General features: G+C 37.8%; 2 protein-coding genes across 15 annotated transcripts in view; both read right to left on the reverse strand.

The window, feature by feature from the left end:
- The window catches only part of APBB2 (amyloid beta precursor protein binding family B member 2), a 447,074-nt gene that overhangs the window by 250,117 nt on the left and 175,383 nt on the right, over positions 1-21,574 (reverse strand). The gene's annotated exons all lie outside the window — the stretch shown is intronic.
- Positions 6,599-9,899, reverse strand: LOC119529345 (52 kDa repressor of the inhibitor of the protein kinase-like). Its single transcript, XM_037829668.1, has one exon. It carries the CDS (start codon positions 9,769-9,771, stop codon positions 7,483-7,485), a length of 2,289 nt encoding a protein of 762 aa, XP_037685596.1. The 5' UTR covers positions 9,772-9,899; the 3' UTR covers positions 6,599-7,482.

Here is a 21,574-nt window from a genome sequence, read left to right on the forward strand (position 1 = left end):
GATGTGAAAATTCATCAGCCTGTTCTCTTATGTGCACAACTCTGCAAGGATATTACATTTCCATAAAAAGTTAAAAGAAAAAGACAAATGCTGGAGGTTTTCTTAAGCATGATCAAACTGAGAAACTTTATATTTGCAAAGACTCTAAATCCTAATCTAACCCTTCTAAACTGGTAACCTTTAATGGGCATTATTTCCAACTTTATGATTCAAATAATGACCTGACAACCTGGTCCACTGGCCCACAATACATTTTTAATTATATTTCCACATATTGCAGATAAGGCTCATTACTCTGGCATAATTAAAAGGGTGGGTTTATTTTAAATTGTTTTGAAACAGCAGGAGATGCTTCCTCTACATGTATGCTTGTCTTTGCCCTAAACCTTTTTCAGCTCCTTTGAAGCATTTTGCAATTAGAACAGTTTTCCCTTTTTTAGTGGTTTTGTTGTCAGTGCACCTTAAATTATATGCAGAAACAGACATGAGGTGACAGACATTCCAAGAAAATAAATACCAAGTAGAGAGAAAAGTTAAAAGAAGACATGCTTAAATGGGTATTCTGAAAAGGCTTGAACAAAAGCTAAGATTCTACATACTTTTTAGTGTATATAATTTTCAAAATAAAATTCTCATTTCCCCCTGCCTGAAACAAACTCCAATTTCTATAAAGTTAAGATTTTGCTTATCACCTCGTATTATAATGACCCTGTGCTATTATGTGACTAATACTTATCCCATATCTGCATGTGTCATGCATTATGATAGGAGGAAGGGACGCTTTAACAAACAAAAATACACTCCCATTCTCGTGGAACATGTAGCCTCGTTGGGGAAATAGACAATAATCACAAACTTTCTCAAATTGTGTATTTGTTTTAGAGGAAAAGAACTTTGTGTGAAAATGTAATAAAGGAACATGTGTCAGACCAGGTAGACAGGAAACACTTCTCTGAGAAAGTAAAATTTAAACTGCAATTTGAGAAATAAGCAGGATTCAGCTAGGTAAGCATTTATTAAACACCTACCATGTACAAGGCAGTGGCTAGCCCTTGGGAAGAAGCACAAACAGGCAGAGCTATTTCTCCACTAGGCACATAGACCCTTGATGAATGATTCTAACCTAGGGTCTTAGTGGCACAGACTAATTCAACATAAACAATAACCCGAGAAAATATGAAAGCACTTAGGAACTTGGAAAGCACTATATATATGTATGGTTTTAAGACTAATTTAGAACTGGGCTGTTCAACACAGTAGCCACTAGTAACCACATGTAGCTACTGAACACTAAAAGGTGACTAGTGTAACTGAAAAACTGAATTCAGTTCATTTAAATCTAAATTTATAAACTGATACTTGACTCATTAGAAAACATTTTCATTAAGTTTGGAACAACTTGGGTAGGTGAATCTGCTTTTTCAAGTATACATTTCATGAAATCTAAATACACATCAAGTGCTTCCAATGAAAATTTTGCATCTAAAAGAAGATGTGTTACCAGTGTAAAATACAAAGCAGATTTGGGAGACTTAGTATGAAAAAGAAACCTGTAAAATATCTCATTAATAATTTTTATATTGATTAAATGTTTAAGTGATAATATTTTGGCTATATTGGGTTAAATAAAATATTGAAATTAATTTCAAATGTTTAATTTTTTAAGGTGGTTAGAAAATTCTAGAAAATTTAAAATTATATACATGGCTCACATTACATTTCTAGAGGAGAAGTGATGATGTAATGCTTAGATTCCTAAACTTAGCCTCTAATCAAACTATCATCTACCTTTCCCACAAAAGCAAAGACAGACTGAAATATTACTTCATATTTATATGAATTTATACTTCAGCTATAACTGAAGGCCTGGAGAAGGTCTGCCAGCATTCAAAGCAAGTGCCCTTGTTTCCATAAAAATCATATAATGAGTTCAAAGACACCTGAGATTAATGGTAGGCCAGTACAAGCTCTGCATTAAAAATATACTTGTGATTTCAAAGTTAAGCATAAAATTACCTAAGTGAAACAGTCTAGCAACAATAGTTTCCTTTCAGCAGCATTTTCAAGTGTCCCACTAATGAAAATCCACAATGCTGAAATGCCTTTTGATAATGCTATTAGGGCTCAATAAACGTCCAAAAGGATCACAGAGGAGTGCCCCTCAAGCAGAAATTGCAAAAGCACTATTAAACACAGAAATAAGCAAAGAAATAAATAAATAAACCACGACATAAGTAAATAAAATATCCACTTTCATTTTGGTTTGGTTAGAAGAAGCTACACACTTTTGGGAGGAGTAAGAACACTAAACTTAGGAAAAAAACCAGTGCCATTCACAGTTATTTTAAATGATCCCTCCTCCCAGATCCATCACAGATCTACGATGCCAGAAAAATATGGCTTCATTCACAATCATCTCCCTATCCAAAAACCGAAAGGATTAAGTTCTTTCAGCTGCTGACAACTTAATAGCCACTGGATACTAGAACCTCTCATTTACCCAAATCCTTCACTGCTTAAAGTGGCTATTTTCCTGGAAACTAAACCAGAGGTTTGCAACGCTATCAGACCCAACACCCCCTTTATTTATAACAAACATTTTATAGCAACACCTTTACAATCTTGGAGTGAAATTTACAGAAAATATAACCTATCTACACACATAAATTCCAGAAAAGGAGTGATACATTTACACTTGCAAATTCCACACTAGCAGTCATAAGGAATAGTCATGATATGCTTGCATCTGTAGAATGACTGTAAATGTATTAGCTTTAAATGCAGACTGACAGAGGCCTGTGTTTTACTGCTGACCCAGATACCGGATTTTCAGTGCTGTCGATACTATCCTTTTTTAAAATGCTAAACAGCTCCTAGATAATTCAAAAAAATATTAAATACAATGATATCTCAATTTAAAAGGAGTTTCCACTTCTAGAATATACAGTATATGTTGAAACCATGAAAAAATAATTTATGTTTAAAAGTTCTAGGTTCAGATCATTGTAAACAGGTTCACCTACATGAATTATTGGTAGGGCATCTGAAAGCTTTGCAGAGTAAGAAAATTCTTTGTTGTACAGTATTACCCCAGGAACTACAAGACTTTCAGCATCCCTGGTCTCCACCACAAAATCCAAGTAGTGGACTCCCTTCCACAATCCGTAGGGGATCCTCTAGGCCCCTAAACTCCCAATTACTTTGATAATTATGACCTCAGCCCAGCATTATCTCTTCCTCTTCTTAACTCATCTGACACTCTGTCCTCTCTGATCTTGAGCCAATACATAATGTCTCTAAGCTTGCCTTGTTCAACTTTAAACTGTGGTTACCATCTATCTGACAGTTACTATGAGAATCAAGAGATATCATAAGTCACTCGCTTGCTTTGCTTAGCGCCTGACACATACTAAATATTCAATAACTGCTAACGTCTATGTTATATGTATATGTCTTCTTATACAAATGCCCTGTTTTCTCAAATAGGCTGGAAGCCTTCTGAAGAAAAGCAGTGTGTTGGTGATCTTTGTACACCACACTCAATACACACAATAAACATCAGCTGTTCATATCTCTGTCTCATCTCTCTGCCCTGTCCACTCTCTTGTGAAAATGTTCACAAATAGGTTGAAATCAAAGGTAATCAGATAGGAATCCAGTAAGAATGGAGCTAAGAACTTCAATTATAATGGGAATTTTCCTTCTGCCATTCCTGAAGTCATCATTGTAACTTGCTTATTAACAAGCACAGGAAGGGCTGTCAAAAAAACTGTGTCAACTGGCCCCAATCAAGATGGTGGAGTCAGAAGCTTCAGGCAGGGCTCCATCCACCCATGGAAGCTTTGAAAAACCAGCAAGAATTGGCAGAAAAATCCTTCTCAAAGATCTAGAAAATTGCCAAAGGACTGCAGTAAAACAGGTAGTGCAATGAATCAAGAATAGACTACTTAAAAGTTGCTGAATCTCCTGGGGCCCCGGGTGGCCTCTCCTCTACCCCTCATTGATTCAGTGCAAAGCCAGTCCATGCTCCCAGTGTGGGTTCCCAGTCCCAGGAGGGAGCAGAGTAACCCTCATGGACATACTGAGAGCATGTATATCTGGCCCAATCTCTCTGGTTATGGCCTGAGGGACTCTCTGTCCCAGAAGTTGCCCTGCATGTAGAAGGCAGCTCATAGAGCTCTTTTACAGAACACTATGGGAGAGCAGTCATGTGGCAGCCTGGGGCAAGGGATTGCTGGCTATAGGACATACAGTGCAGTGCCCAGGACTGTGAGGAAACTGCTTCCTAGGGAAGAGGGGGCATTCATATCAGTGTAAACAGGGGTATTCCTAAGGCCAATTGGGCATGCCTAAGACAAAACACAAGCACAGAAAGGAAAAGGAAATCCCCTTTACTTTGGCCTTGAACTATTCTCTTAAACTCATTGTACAGACAGGCTCTGAAGGAGAAGGTCAATCTGCAAAGACTAGAAAAGGTGTTTTCTTTTTTCTTTTTCTTGTTTTTAAGATCCTGGCATTCAAGGAAAGTGCTGCCATAATACTAATTGGATACAAGCTTAAGGAACAGATGCCTCAGAGTATAATTCCAGTGATAACACATTAAAATACCAAAATTTCCAAGTATCAACAAAATGGTCCTAACTATGCTCAAAGAGCTAAAGGAAAACATAGTCAAAGAACTAAAGGAAATCAGGAAAACAACACATGGAAACAAACAGACTATCAATAAAGAGATGGAAATTATAAAAAAGAACCAAACAGAGCCAAAGGCCATAGTAACAAAAATTTAAAATACCCTTGAGGAGTTCAACAGCAGAGTGGAGCTAGCAGAAGAAATAAATAATCAGTGAACTTGAAGATAAAACAATTGAAATAATCCAGTCTGAAGAGAAGAAAGAAGAAAGAATGAAGAAAAGTGAACAGAACTGAGGAACCTGTGGGACACCATCAAGCACACCAATAAACACAATGTGGGAGTCCCAGAAGGAAAACAAAGAGAGAAAAGGGCAGAAAGAATATTCAAAGAAATAATGGCTGAAAACTTTCCAAATTTAATGAAAGTCATGAATATACACATCCAAGATGCTCAACGATCTCCAAAGAGGATAAATCCAAACAGACCCATATGGAGCCACGTTCTAATCAAAACTGTCAAATGCCAAAGATAAAGAATTCTGAAAGCCACAGAGAGAAGCAATAGGTCACATACAAGGGAACCTCAAGAAGATTTAATGCTGATTTCTCACTGGAAACCATGGAGACAAGAAGGCAATAGGATGACATATTTAAAGTGTTGAAAGCAAAAATTTACCAACCAAGAATTCTAAATCTGGCAAAATTGTCTTTCAAAAATGAGGGAGGGTATATGGGGGGGTGGGGTGGTATATAGGAACTCTGTAGTACCTGCATGATATTTCTGTAAACCTACAAAGGTTCTAATAAAAACATTTTTAAAATAAAAATGAGGGGGGAATTAAGAACATATAAACAAAAGCCGATGGCCTTCATAATCACTAGACCAGCCCTACAAAAAATGCTAAAAGGAATTCTGCAGGTTGAAGGAAAGGACACTAGACAACTGACTGAAGCCATACAAAGAAATAAAGATCTCTGATAAAGATAATGAAATGGGTAAATATAAATACCAGTACTATTGTATTTTTGGTTTGTAACTCTACTTTCTACTTACTACAGGATCTAGAAGGCAAATGCATACAATGTAATGATAAATTAATGGTTTTAGACTCATAATGTATAAATACATAATTTGTGACAAGAACTACATAAATGTGGGGGAATGGAGGGATATAGGAAAATATATATGCTATTGAAGTTAAGTTGGTATCCAGGCAAATGAGATTGTTAAAGATTTAGGATGTCAAATTTAATGTCACATCTTCTCTGGTAACCATAAAGAAAATATCAGAAAACATGCAAGTTTATGAAGACAGAAAGTAAAGCACAGGTTACTAGAGGTGGAGGGGTAAGGGGCAATGAGAAGTTAACGCAAAATGAGTGTAGCATTTGTTTGGGGTAAAGGGAAAGTTCTAGTAATGGATGGTGGTGAGGGTACTGTAATGTTGTGAAGGTGATTAATCCCACTCAGTGGTATGTTTAGGAGAAGCTGGGATGGAAAGATTTATGTTGTATACATGTTTCCACAATTTAAAAAAAGAGATAAACTAAAGACATAATGACAATTAAACATAATACATGAAACTGATGGGATCTAAGAATGAAAGAGAAAGGGCTCAAAAGACATTATTTTGACATAAAACATTAGAATATACAAAGTAAGCTTTATAGCAATAAAATTTCTTGACTTGATAAGTGCATTTAGATTGATTACATAAGTGAATATCCTTGTTCATAGGAAATGCATACAGAAGTATTAAATATTCAAGGGGTATGTGTGCAATCGGTTCTCGAATGTTAAAAAATAGACTGACAGACAAATAGAATGACATGACAAAGGAGGCAAAATGTTAAAATTGGTGAATCTGGGTTTCTGGGGAGTTGAGAGTATAATGAAGTTTTTTGTATGGAATTTTTTTTTTTTTTTTTTTTTTTTTAATTTTTAAACAAAATTCACATTTTATTTAGATTGAAATAAACTGTACAAAATTGATTTTCTTCACCAAAAATAATAGCAATATTTTCTGTATTATTCCTAGATAAACCACAAAACACTTATTTTTGTAGGCTTTCCAGGTTCTGCTGATAATCAAGATGAGGCAGTAGACATAGTCATGGAAATAGATAGAAGAAATCAGACAAATCAGTGGTCAGTATCCATGGCCTCTGATTCTATCTTGACCATGAAACAGAAATGTTCAACACATACCTGCTAAACAGCTTATGAAAGCATGGGCTCAATAAAGGAATGTAAACAGCAATAACCAGATGTAGAAAAAGGCATTCGAACTGTAACTTGTTCCTTTAGGTTCATTTGATAAAGACAAAATCTACGCTGAAATCCTTGCTTGGCGAGCTCAGTTTCTCTCACTCTCTGGTAATTCCCTTAACTGTCCAACATAAATTTTAACAACATACTTTAAAGTCTTTCTAGTTAAAGGTCAATAGTGAACCTCATTGTAACACTTTACAAAATGCATTCCTTCCTTCCATACCTCGTCAAAATTTATTTCTTCAAAGTACTGATAACTGGACTGGTAACTTGATAATTGGAGCCACAGTGATGATTAATGTCGTGTCTAAAATGACTTAACTAAAATAATTCCAGAGTGCCACTAATGGAGAGCACACAGAAATGAAACGTGGCACTTTCAATGCTACCTTCTGCAAGAACAGACAGGTCTTCAAAGCATGAGAGTTCAAATGGGGGCCCTTTAAATAGGTAGATTATTAATAACAAATGTATTCAATGGGAGACCTATAGGCAAAGATAGTCAGTGATTAAGCAGCCTACATACACCTCACAGCTCTTCCTCCAAATATAAGAGAAAACCTATTTTAAAAGTCTCAAGTATTTTCAATGGTTTCTGAATTACCTGTGGGAAGCTCTGACTTAGTTGTATAGAGTTTGATATATGTGTCCACCATCAAATCCAGATCATGTTTTATATCAAAATTTATGTTAAGCAAAGCCAAGTTACTCGACCTTTGGTCTGTCAAAGTGTTCCTCAGGTATGCTTTGAGACGCTTTCGTCCATTTTCATAGCGTTCATTCTCAACCTTCATCACAGGAAGAATGCATAAGACCTTCAACAAAGCATAAACATTAGGAAAAAACTTGATGTCAGGCAGATGGAGGGCTTCATAAATGGTGGATGGAAGCTCTATATCTTTCCCTCTGTGTTTCCACTTGATTCTCCAACAATGAAGCTCAGCTGAGAGTGTGTCAGGATTGGGTAAGTCACTTCTGTACATGTCAGCATGGTGTTCCTCCGACGTATTGAATTTGAGCTGTCCCATGACAGAGGGTACCAGAGATAAGCATTTAAGAGCTTTGAGGTGCTGTTCTGAGAATATATCTTTAAGTTCCTGAATAATGTGCTCCACTGTTGGAACACTTAGGGTTTCTTTATAGTAACTCTCAGAGGTTAACTGAGACTCCAGGTTACCTTGCTGAGCTCTGCGGAATTTGCCAGGGAGTTTCATGTGAATATCAAGTTTGGTTGCCAAATTTGTGGCTTCCTCAAACCAAAATTCATGATAAACTTCAATGTTTTCCATCACTTCATTTAGTGAATGTAGCACTGCAGTCAAGCTGCTGGCTGCAAAGAAGACATCAGAGGTTTGCCCCTGGAGATTTTTCCCAAAGGCTCTTGTAAAAGATAGGACATTCTTAAGAACAACAATGGTAACAATGAAATCAAAATCTGTTACTGCACTACAGAGTACAAATGCTCGGCCAGCTATGCAGTTATTCCATCTAATATTTGTGTCACTATTTATACCATCTAAACATAAAACAAGTGCTTGCAGGAGTTCCACTAAAATTTCAAAAGCATCATGCCTTCCTGTCCATTGAGAATGGCAAATTTCCTTCAGTTCATTACCCCTTTCTTCATTACTCTGAAAAAGGACTGAAATTACACGGTCAAGTTCTAAAAGTAGTTGTGGTGATCGATGGAAAAAAGCAGAAACTTCCTCAATCGTTCCCAATGCAACAGATACTCCCGTAACAGGCACCGATTTTGCTAACCACATATTTAAGGCACAGGAAGAGCAGAGTGTATAGATAGCTTGGGGATATTTCTCTAGAAGTCTCGAAGCAACAACTTTCATCTTGGAAGAAAATCCACTGGACACAATGTAAGCCTGTCCACGACAGTACTCCATGTTCAGCCCCCACTTCTCAGTTATTGTAGTGTGAAATTTCACAGCCAAAATTTCTGCATCAGCTTCATAAGGCAGGAAGCCCACAAATTCCTCTCTCAGGTTATGTGATTCATCCACAAACCTCACCAACACTGGCAGGTGCTCTTCCCCTGCTATGTCCACCACATCATCAGTGATAATGGAAAAGAAGTGTGAGTCTCTCACTTCCCTGAGAGTTTCCTCCCGAATGCAGCTCTCACATATCTCTAGCATCTGTTTCTGCTGTGTTTTCGAACAGAACAACGTGTTAACTGCTGTTGTCTCAAAGCGCTTTCTCAGAACCTCTTCACCAGAATTTATTCGGCACTCCAGCAATGCTTGAAAGTTATCAGGCGTAAAGAGACCTTCTGGGAGTTCATCAGCCTCATGCCCATCCAAAGGTATGTTTTGTTTTCCCATAAGAATCAAAATTTCAAATAAAGATTTTAGGTATTCTTTGTTTTCCTTTTCTTCAAGGGTTAAAGGTAAAATATCTTCATCCTGTTCTTCACCCCCTTCTTCTATATTTGGGTTCTGAGCACTGCTGTTGTTTGTTTCTTTATGTTTTTGTTCCTGTTCAGAAGTTTCATCAATTTTTTTCTGTTTCAATGTCCTGATTTCATCTTCACTCAATTCTTTTATTCGTTTTCTGTGTCTACTATGTGGATTGTTCAAATGACTGGTAAGATCAAATATTGTTGGTATAGCATTATCTCGAAGAACTGTCCTATAAGGACTAGTTCTACAGATCATAGAGGTCTCAAAGTGTTTGGCACATAACCGATAATGTTTATTTAGCTGATCAGGTGTTTTATCTTCTAAGTCTGCTCTCCTACAATTCTCCACCCACTTCTGGCATCTGGCCGGGTCCCGCGGAAACCTGAAGAAGGCCAGGTCGGACTGCGTGCTCTTCCGCGTGCAGTTGGGGGCAGCGCAGAAGTTCGGCATCGTCGCCCACCCGCCGGCCGGCCCAGTCCTCCCCTCCCCGCCTCCTCAGGGCAGCCCGCCAGCCCGTCGGGGCCGGGGAGGGGAGCCAGGCCGGCCGGCCGGCTCGGCAAGGCCTTTTGTATGGAATTTGTATTACTTTTGCAACTGTCCTATAAGTTGGAAATTATTTCAAAATAAAAAGCCAAAAAATTTTTTAAAAAGACTATGTCAGCTTACACTTTACACTTGCTCTTGAAAATTTCCAGTGTTATATTAATTAATAAATGCTTTTAAAGTAGACATTATATTTCGGGATTAGACACATCTACAAATACATACTGATTCAATATTACTTTTAGATTTTAAACATATTTTCCCTGAGGAACTGAACCTCTATTTACAGACCCATAAAATGAAGCAGTTGCATCAGATGCCCAGGATTCCTTTCAGTACCAACAGTACATGACATTTATTGAGCACTTACTAGGAGCCAGGTATTATGCTAAGTGGGTACTTTATAAGCATTATCACATTTATCATTTCCAACAACCCTATGTAAGAGGCACTATAATTACGTCACTTACAGATTCTGAGGCACAGAGGGTTATGTGACCTGCCCAAGGTTACACAGCAGCGAGTGACAGCTGGGATTAGGAACCACATCTGTTTAACTCCAAAGACGACGCTCATGACTACACCATGTTTCCCTTGAATCTCCTTCTTGAAGTTCACTAAAATTGTCTGAATTAATTAACTCTGCAATATGATTCTTATCATATAGCGAAATTCTTAAAAAGTTTGTGTCCATCATCCTGATATTCAGGCAAACTAAAATCAAAGGGGGCGCCCAACTGCCAGCAAGTAAAACCCACATTCTCTCTTTCCTTAGAGCTTGAGAGAGAAAAATAGGGTTCAAGTGAGTACTAGTGTGTGGAATTTTAACTCACTCAGGGAATGGTTCTAAAGCCAGAAAATGAAGCAAAATTCAACAACCCTTAAATTGCCTATTTAATACAATGCATACAATTTCAATTACACAAGTGTGTATAATTTTATACTATATATCTAATGAAAAATATTTAATGAGAACTATATATGTGAAATATTTTTTCCAGTATTTTCATTTCTGAAGAAAAGACTGTGAAGGCATACATACCAAATGTGCACAAAGAATTACACCCTATGGGGGATAAACTTGATTTTCGTTTTTATCTTTGGGACATTAACCATTATCAGTAATAAATTTCTTGGCCACCCACATACTTGGGTTCTGCATACCTGCTTTTGAATCATTGTTCTGGGAGAGCCTAAGGTCATCATTTATATAATTAAAACACAGAGAAAACAGATACAGAAATAAAGGTATAGGGCTAATCTTATCTCTGATTCTTATGTCTAAAGCAAAAACACTTAAGTTCTTTGATGGGGGATTGTAGCTCTTTATCTTACTCCAGCCAGTGTTCTCAAAGCCTGATTTCAAAACCAATTCCAAGAATATGATCAAGGGAAAATAGGCACGGACTGGGAAAAACCTGTTTCCTGAAACATATCCCAGGCGAAAACACCGATGACTAGAAAAGAAATATTTTTACCACAGAACATTAAAATATAGATTTTTCCATGTGCGTCACCTTTATAAATCTTAAGAAATTTTTTCAGTGAAGCAAAAGCTTTTTGCTTCTCCCACCAACAGACTTAGTCCCCATTTTTCCTATTTCAAAGGCATTACCTCTGCAATTTAGAAATACCAGAGTGTTTAAAACTTCTAAGAAATGTCCATTTAAAATATGCTGCTGGATAGCTCTGGAGGACTGACTGCACGAATGTTCCCAATCATTGCCTTCTCAGTATCCTCACTCTGTTCTGTAACTTTGTAGTCACTGCCCATGACTCCAGGCTCAGCCATGTGACTTGCTTTGGCTGATGGGAAGTTAGCAAAGGGGATGACACAGAAGCTTGAGAAGACTGTGCCCATTTCCAGTCCTCCTGCCAACTGCCATGAGATATATCCAGGCTGGCCTGCTGGAAGAATGTCGGAGATCTGGATGAGAGATCTGAATCCACTTGGCCAAGGCCATCTTAAACTAGCCTAAGCCAGCCAACCACCAAACATATGAGAGCCCTTCCAAGATCAGCAGAGCTACACACTACACTGCAGCTGGCTGCAGACACGTGAGTGAACCATCAGAGCCTGGAAGAATCACACAGGCATCCTGCAGATACTAATGACTATGGGTTTAAGCCACCGAATTTCAGAGTGGTTCATTACGCAGTACGCTTGTGGCAAGGGATAAATGATACTCCAATCATCCCCACAACAACCAAGAGGAGATTGTAGAAGGGCAGTGGGATTAAACATGAATTGTTCCAGGGCAGCTCTGATGCTATCAGAGGATCCCACTGTGGGGAATCAAGCTTTTCCTTTGAGATCTATGCCCTCTATAGGTTACACAGGGCTGTTTTGATCAAAATAGGCCGCATTTGTAGCCTCTACTGGTAACTGTGCCTTCACAGCGCACAACAATCTATGTTTTACTTGTCAGAATACCCTGTAATCCAGCAAATATTAGGAATTTATCATAAGGATACATAAGGAACATTATTTCTCTTAGGAAAAAAATCAGAAACAAGTTAAATGCCCATCATTAGGAGGCTGATTAAATAATCGATACCCATACAATCAAATATTAGGTATCATTCAAAAGCGAGGATGTTTCTATATTTAATTATATAGTAAATAAAGAATTTAATATGATAATAATCTCAATATATAGTGGAAAAACTAGCTATAAAATTGCATGATAGTTATATAGGCATTCCCTGCACAATTTTTCTGAGTGCTTGAAAATTATCATAACAAGTTAGGAGAAGGGCACTATGTTTGGTGTCACTGTACTTCATAAAACTTGTTAACATTTATATTGCAAAATAAAACAGATTTAGAAATTCACACAAAACTATTAGCTTATTAATTATTAAAAAGAAAACACCCTTAAAACTGTAACTACCACCCAGATCAACAAAGACTTTGCCAGCCCCCTGAGAAGGCCCTCCATGTGCTTCTTCCTTTTCTTTAAAAGCAAACAATCAATCTTGAATTTAAAGTAATCATCCTTGCATTTTTAAAATCATTTTATTATCTAAATGTGCATTCCTAGACAGTATAGTTTAGTCTTGCACATTGTTTTAAACTTTATATGTCTTTTAAGTTTCTTTGATTCTATTTCCCCCACCCTCCTTTTCTTTACAGTTTATTCATTGAAGAATCTGGGCCATTTGAGCTATGGAGTTTCTGGTTTGGATTGTTACTGCATACACATGGCACAGCTCAACACAATGAACTGTGAATTAGATTGTTCTCAGACTCTTTGACAGAAACTCTTCACTGCCAAAAGAAAATGAACAGGCCCTCCACCAGCTGGCTGGTGCGGCTACTGAGATCTATATCCCTTCCTTTCACTACAGAGATCTACATTCCTTCCTTTCACTACAAGGAGAGTGACCTGGAATAGAGATACATGGTGTTTAAGACAGAAGTGCTAACGAAGGGAAGAAAACATTTTGTTGAAAAAAATTATAGCGCGTTTCATGCCTTGCACAAAAGGCTTAAGAAATGTGTAAAAAAAAAAAAAAAAAAAAAAAATCCAGAAATCCTCTCTAAACATGTGAGAATCTGGGTTCTGAAAGTCCTGGAATGATGACAAGGTTTGGAACCATATTTAAAGGTTTTCATTTTAGAAAACAAAGAACTCCCCAAACTATTTCTTGATTTCCCAAACACATGACAATTGCCTTCTCTACCAAAAGGCAGAGAGTTGTGGATCTTTTAATGAGACAGAATCTGAAGAGTCAAACAGTCCCATCAGCCAGTGCTGCTGTTCCTTGGGTACCCATATGTCTTCACTATAGCTAACAATTTTCCAAATGTGATTACTGAAGTTCTCCATGAGATATTTTCCCCTCCCCTGTGGCCCAGGTACAAATCCTACAAGGCTAACAGGAGCTGAAGCAATTTTCAAAGTCATAATTAAGGAAATCAGTATCTACTAAATTAACCTAAACTCTTTGAGTTTATATTCATAGTTCCAGCTTAATACAGGGCAAGGATGTTTCCATGAGAATAGTGCTTTTAAAAATAGAAACTGAACCAGGGTGGTGGTCAGGTTAAGGCCAAGTATGTCAGAAATAGAATGTAGCAGTGAGGCTACAGAAGGCCCCTGGGAGCACTGAATTTAACAAAACAAAGTTAATCTCTGCTTCAGTAGCACAATTTGCTCACCGAAATCATATTCTGAATCATACTAAGACTGATCAACTGTGGTAGCTTTTCTGTTCCAATTTTATCTTTTCACTCTGTGATTTCCTCCTGTTGGTGAGAAGTACACTTTTAAGTTCTGGTCCCAGGAAAGTACCCCAGAAACAAGGTGTGCTAAACATGAGGAAGAAACTAAACTGGGACTTAATTATACTGACAATATCATGGCATTTTTAAAAAATCATGGCATTTTCATCTACATTATGTGGAGAAGCATCACAGCTAGGGGTTAGCATCTAATATTAGTATTTAAGATAGACTATTATCAAGATTTCCCTTGAAAGTCCTCTAGAAATGCACCATATTGGAAACTTGTATATCTAACACACCAGTTTTTCTTCCAGTGTTAAAACAAATGACTATTTCTTTGGTTGAAGACCAAATGAAGTTGTTGGTGTTAGTTTAGGAGCCATTTAATTTAAAAAGTAAATACCTCTAAACACTAGAATCACACTGAGCCCCTTGAGAAGTAGATGTGAAATGACAATGACTGGCAGATACCAGACTGCTAACAGTCATCCTGGTTTACTCCAAGGCACACATTTCATCGAATAGGTGGTGCTTCTTTTGTCACAGGGTTGTGGGATAACACGATTAGATAATCCATGTGTGAGGACTCAGTGATTTTTACTGTACTCATTTTACAGATAAATATTTATGTGCAGTGAATGTATGCTGAATGAATAAATGGAGATATAAATGAAAAGAAAAATGAATCGGTGGTGCTGCAGCAGCACTTAATGTTATTTAATGTTATAACGTTTCCTTTTCACAGACCTCGTATACTGAATGCATGTAAGTTAAATGTGATTATGATATAACTCCACTGTACAGACATTCATATTTTGAGTAGTAAAGAATAAAAACATATAAGCTACCTGTATGTGTGTGCTATATTTGGGCATTTCATGGAAAACCAATTAATAGCTAATCTATTTATAGTTGTTAGTCTGAATAAGCTTCTGTGTGAGAGAAAAATGTTTAGAATCAAAACTAATAACTGAACCATGGTTTTTGATTAAGATCTAAACAAACAGATTGAAAGCCTGCTGCAAACTTTTAAAGATATAATTACAGTAGAAATAAGAACTAAGTAATCAAATGTTATCACCCAAAAATAACTGAATAGTCAAGAATTGCAGATATTTTTTAAATGTTTTTATGTTGTTTAGCCATTTTGAATAAAGTACAAAGAATGAGGAAAACAAATAAAATGGAATAACATATTTAAGGTCCTCAAAGAAAAGAAACTGTGATCTACTTTCTTATCTAGCAAAATTGACCTTTAAGTATAAAGGGCACAAACTCAGCAACATGAATTAGACTGTTTAGAATCTGTCCTTTGAGTTTCTGCAAATTGGCAGTTGGATTCAGATGCTACAACAGATTATGGTTCAGTCCTTTTGGTGGTGATACGTGGTGATATGATGCTTCATCAGCAAGCACTCATTTTTTTATGTTAGCTCCTATTGTTGCACAATGCCTATATCCAGTACATCAAAGGGAGTTGTAAAATGGTGAAATTCTAATTCTCTCATTTCATTTTCATCTACTGGGTGGAAAAATATTAGGAAGATGCCTTCCCTAATTTACTATTTGGATTTAAATATATTTGCAATTCATCTTTTTGAACCTCATATTGTCCCACTTTTGGCCAGCTGGAACCTCTCCAAGTTGGCTCCCAAGCCCTCTTGACATGACCCTAAAACCTCTGATTGTTTCCTTGCTACCTGGTATCTTGAGATGTTCCGGACTCATCTTACGTATCTCTAGTTATTTTCCTAAGGTACATTCCTTAGAAAGAGCTCATAGGAAGAATACTTCCTTCCCTGACTTCTCACATGTTGATAAATTTGTGCCTTTTATACCTAAAGGCCAATTCTGCTAGATTAAAAAAAAAAAAAAAAAAAAAAGTCTTGGCTCATATTTTCTTTCTTTTGAGTACCTTAAATATATTATTCCATTCTTTTTGACATAAAGAATTTTGCCAAAGAGTCTGGGAACAATCTAATTCCCTTGTTGCCCAAGGATTTATTTTTTCTTTAAAATCTTCAAAATCCAGTAATTGTAGAATATGTCTTGGCATTGGTTGCTCTAGTTGATATTCAAAAATATGAATTGCTCTTTCAAAATGTAGTATCACATCTTTTTCCCCCCAAGGAAAATTTTCTTGAAATCTAGCATTTGTATTGTTCCTTGCTTTGGCTTTTGTGGTGGTTAGGTTCATGTATCAACTTGGCCAGGTGATGGTGCCCAGCTGTCTGGTCAAGCTAGCAGTCACTGGCCTATCTGTTACTGTGAGGACATTTCGTGGACTTAAATTATCTGTATGTTGATTGCATCTACAGTGGGCCAAGGGGATTGCCTTCTGCAGTGAGAGACATTTAAGCTAATCATTGGAAGGCTTTTAAGAGGGAGGTGATAGCTTCAGTGGACAGATGAGAGGACTTTTGTCTCTACTTCGGCAAGCCAGCCAGCCTTTCCTGGGAAATTCATCAAAGACCTTCATCGGAGTTGCCAGCTCGCAGCCTGCCCTACAGAATTTGGACTTGTGCATCCCCACAGTTGCATGAGACACCTTTATAAAATCTCATACTGTTTTCAGATATCTCCTGTTGGTTCTCTTTCCCTAGAGAACCCTGACTAATACAGTTTTCTTCTTTTATTATCTGTATGTTGGATCTGCTTTGCCTATCTTCCATATTTGCCACCTTTTCCCAAATTTTTTCCTTTTGATTTTTAATTTTTTCCTTCTTTTTACCCTCTATTTCTCTTAGGGCAAGATCTGTGGTGTTATTTGATTTTCTATTCATTCTAAATTAAGAATTTATTTCTAAAAAGATCTTTTAAAAATTTTCTAATTCTTTCTTGGATTCTGTCATCTTGTCTGAGCTTTTCCAATTCTGATTTACATTTTTCTTTCTTTTCTTATATAACTTTGTAATAATTTCTTTTACCTTGCTTTGAAATAGTATATTATAATTTTAATTTGTTTTTTGAGCATGCCTTTCTGGGATGCTTTCATATTTGCAGGCTATTACTCTGATCCTTTTTTTTTTTTTAAAATAATAAGTTGGTGTGGGATTTAACCTTGTTAGTGTTCTGTACTTTCACAAAATTTCATATGTACATATATATGTGAATGATTAATTTATACAACCAATTTAATGTCTCTCTCTCCCCACTGTTAGGCTCCATGAAGGCAGAATCTATGCTAGTTTTATTCATCAATACATTCCTCATGCATAGCACATGGCAAATATTCAATAAAGAGTCAGCAAAGCACTAAATAGAAAAGTTCATCAGAATGTTAACAGCAGTAATCTGTGGGTGGCAAGATTAAGAAAAGTGTCTTATGTTTTATACATCACTGATTCATCTAAATATTTTTTATAATAAGCATTAAGTATTTTTATATGCAGAACAAAATAGCTATTTTCAACTTAAAAAATAAAGTTTGTGCATGTAGCTAGATAAGTACATACCATATAGCTTTAAAAAAATAAAAGAGAAAAGTAGCTTTCCCCACCTCCATCACATGTCTTCTATCCACAAACAAAGGTTTGGGGTAAAAGGAGGTGATAAGGCTGAGATTTACTAAAGAAGACTAGGTTTAGAGTTTATGAAAAGGAAGACAGCTATCACCCATCTGCTTCCCATGCTATATTTGACAGATTTTACTCTGTAGCTGAGAAAACATGTTAATAGGACTTCTCACAGTGAGAGGAAGGCATTAAAAAATCAAAGAACCCTGTTGTGATACTTTAACACTATATAGGAAATGGCTCACAGAGCCTGCAATTCATATCCTCTGTTCCTAAAGTCTATACTCCAAGATATCTTAAAGATACAACCAAGAAATACTGACGGCAGTGACTCAAAAGCACCAAACAGAATGATCTCAACAAGAATGAAATAAAGCCTGAATTTGCTTAACTGGGCCTTCATATGTCTATTAGAGAAAGCACAGGAGATGAACGGCGTCATAAAGCAGATGGTCTTCTCCAGTTCTTACTCTTTCTTTTTTAAACAAGACAATTAAAGGAAACTAAAGAGCAAGGATCTTGCTAAATTGGCCAAGGAAAATGATTTCATCTGAACTAGAATGCATGAGTTTCTGAAGAAAGGATTTCTAGTTTCCCCATAAAGCTACACAGGTCATCTGATGATGACTATATCAGAAAGGGAAGCTGTTCCGAGGGCAATTGCCTCCCACACAGCATGGTACACCCTGACAGCCTCTATCAATAGAGGCAGGAAAAAAGGCTGAGGGGTAACATGGTCTTGTTGAGAGGCCAGTGGATTGCGGAGCCAGGATGCTTTGGATATGACTTTTTGATTTGTGATTCTGAGGAACGTAGTTCACTTTTATCAATGACAATTTTTTCCTTAGAGAAACCCATTATTCATTCCCCCACCCTACCGTAGTATTGAGAACAAATGAAGTAATAAGAAAGTCACTGTATGACACAGACCAGAAATGCAAAACTGTTGGTTTATAAGGGAACTTCGCTAAAATAGCTTCATTGCTAGACGCAGAAGTCCCATTGTGCAGTATTGCTGTGAATTAAAAATTGGGTACGAGACGTGCAGCATCCATTTGAACCCAATGTCCATTTCTGTTCTCCTCCAAGCTCTAAACCATTTTCTTTTTTCAGGGAAATCAAGGCAGAAGAAAGCATACCTAAAAGGCAACTCATATTCCATGCCAGATTCTTGACAGAAGCCATGACATGAGCCAGGGATCTTTTATGATCCTGACCAGAATTCACCCAGAATGGAACTTGCTCCAAAATGTCACTTCTTTTGGATTGTCCATTAGGCCTGCGCTTCCAAGCAAAGCCCTGGAGATAGGGCCCTGGGTAATATAAGCAGCTAACATTTGCTGAGGGGTTTCTCTGAGCTAAACACAAACACCATGCACTATCTCTTTCAGTTCTCACACAAGCCCTGGGAGGCAGGCACCTTTCTCCTCGTTTTATACAGAAGGTTGAGAAACTTGCATGCTTACCATCAGGCAGCTAAAAAGCAGCAGAGCCTGGGCTCAAATCCTTATCTACTGACTCAGAACCCACACTTCAAAAATTCCACTCCAACTGCCTCTTCAAGGAAGTGGAATGAAGAATGGAGTATGGTGAAATGGAGAGACCCAAGACCCCATGTGCAGAGTTTGTTTATCCCTCACAAGCCAGATCTATGAGAAGGTGAGTGTGATGACCAAGGAATTAAGGAATGGCTTCTCTTCAGCCACATCTGAATAGCACCACCATAGAGCTTTCCTTCTGACCTGCCTCCTAACTGTCTCCAGATCTCTCCTATTCTCCCTTCATTCTCCAAATCTTTTTCCTCCCTTTGACTTTTACTGACATGTCCAATATTGCTTCCCCAATACCTTTCCATGAAAAGCAAATCCATTGCAGGTTTTCAAAAATAGTTATATCACATCTCAAAACATTATCCATATGAATCAGTACTGATTTCACCATTTAGTGGCTTAGGAGACATTTAGAATTTGCTTAATGATAATAATCTCTTATGCTTATATCATATTGCCTATTTACCAGGCACTATTTTAAGCCTTATACATATTAACCATTTAAATTCTTACAACCACCCTGTGAAGAGGGAACTATTATTTTCCCCACTTTACAGATGTGGTGATGGAAGCAGGGAGACATTAAATAATTTGCAGAGGACATATATTGGCAGGTGGTAAAGCTATTTTATTTTAAACCTCTTGAATTTCAGTTCTCTCATCTCGGGGGAAAAAAAAAAATTACCTCACATGGTTACTGCCCAGAAATGAAATAAATATACATGAGGCAGTTTAACAGATTCTCCCCCGTAGTATTTCTGGACTCATTCTAAGGTACAATCCAGAAAATTTTAATTGGATGAGAATGCGGAGGTAAGAGAAGTGCTTACTATTATTCTTCTAGACATACTGTTTCATTTTCGTAAAAAAAAAAGAGTATGTAAACTTCGAAGTAACTATTATCCCCATTTTATAGATCAGAGATTCAGGAACTCATGCACATTCTGCTGGTGAATGAACCAGGATTCGAACCCACATATGCACACTGTCTTTCCAGTGAGATTTTTTTAAGCAGGTTGAGGAAAGGGATACCCACGTCGTCTTCTCTTCATCTTCCTCACATCGCCATGCCAAGAACAGTGCTCTCTCCCGACTCCACAACCAGTCATACTCAGGTGATTTGCCAAGGCAGGCCAGTGTCACCTTTCCCTCAGAAATCAAGACTGAAAACCATAACTGAAGCCAAAATAAATAGGTGCAGCCACATTTAGACTCTGCTTAACTAGCGACAACTTTCAGAAGGGGAAAGAAAAAAAACAGTTGGGGGGAGTCAAGGGAGGAGAGTGGAAGAGAGTTAAGAGCTAGGGGAGAGAGAGGAGAGGGAGAAGAAAATGTCTCAGGCTTCAGAAATGATGACAAAACATAGACCCAAACTGCAATCTCTGTGTTCTCTTATCTACTTCAGGATGTTTTTCCCACCAGTCTTAGAACAACCTGCTGTCCCTTCACTGTCCTTCAGCTGGGGCCCACATTTAAAGACACAAGAGAAGACGTGCCTGGCCCCTCACATTTCTCAGAAAGGTGGCAGATAGGAAGAAAACCTCACTCAACCCTGATCCCCGACTGGAAGGCCTCCACCCTAGGAACAGGATGCACATTCACAAAAAAAACACCAAACGCCTCCTCTCTCTAACCACAATCAGCGTCCCCATGGAGCCTCAGGGCAGGTAGGAGAGTAGAACTCAGGAATCACAGCTAGGGAAGCTGAAACAGAGGTGGTCCCTAAAATGAAAAACCATACCCATCACCTCTGCTCCTCCTCTCACACCCACCAACTCTTAATGCTGGGAAGAGGACAAGCCTCAGAATTTTAAATTCTTCAGGCACAAATTGTCTTTAAAAAAATGTTTTGAGTAACTACTATGGACCCAACACCACACTAAGACTGATAAACTCTGGAAAGTGTATAAACTATATAGTATACACTGCATCCTTAGGTGCATTTCTTTGCACTGGATTCCCAAAGCCACTGCACTGGTTGATTACGAAGTGAGAAAACAGAGCTCTATGAAAATAAATCATCACCCTCCCACCGTATTTCCTACTGAACTTCCCTAATTCAGTCAGTAGCACATCCAAGTGACTTCCCAGGCATCTCTGGGGACGTGGCAGCGTCAATCCACCTTCCAAAGGTGCTCAGATCTGAATTCTCCTCCCTTTCACTTCCACTGTCACCACCAAGGCCAGGCTTTTATTAACACTCCTGGAGGCATGCAATCCATCTCCTAATTGACCATCTGCTCTCAGTCCAATCCATCTGTACCTGCAGGTTCATCTTCCTGAAAGAACCCACCACCAGCACCACCATAGCCATGCTTCAGACTGCTAAAAGCCAGGACTCCAGTGCCAGACCACCTAGATTTGAATTCTATCTCTGCTACTTCCTAGGTGAGTCACTTTGGGCAAGTCACCTA

Source organism: Choloepus didactylus, chromosome 3 (genome assembly GCF_015220235.1).
Source record: "Choloepus didactylus isolate mChoDid1 chromosome 3, mChoDid1.pri, whole genome shotgun sequence".
NCBI classification, from domain to species: domain Eukaryota; kingdom Metazoa; phylum Chordata; class Mammalia; order Pilosa; family Megalonychidae; genus Choloepus; species Choloepus didactylus.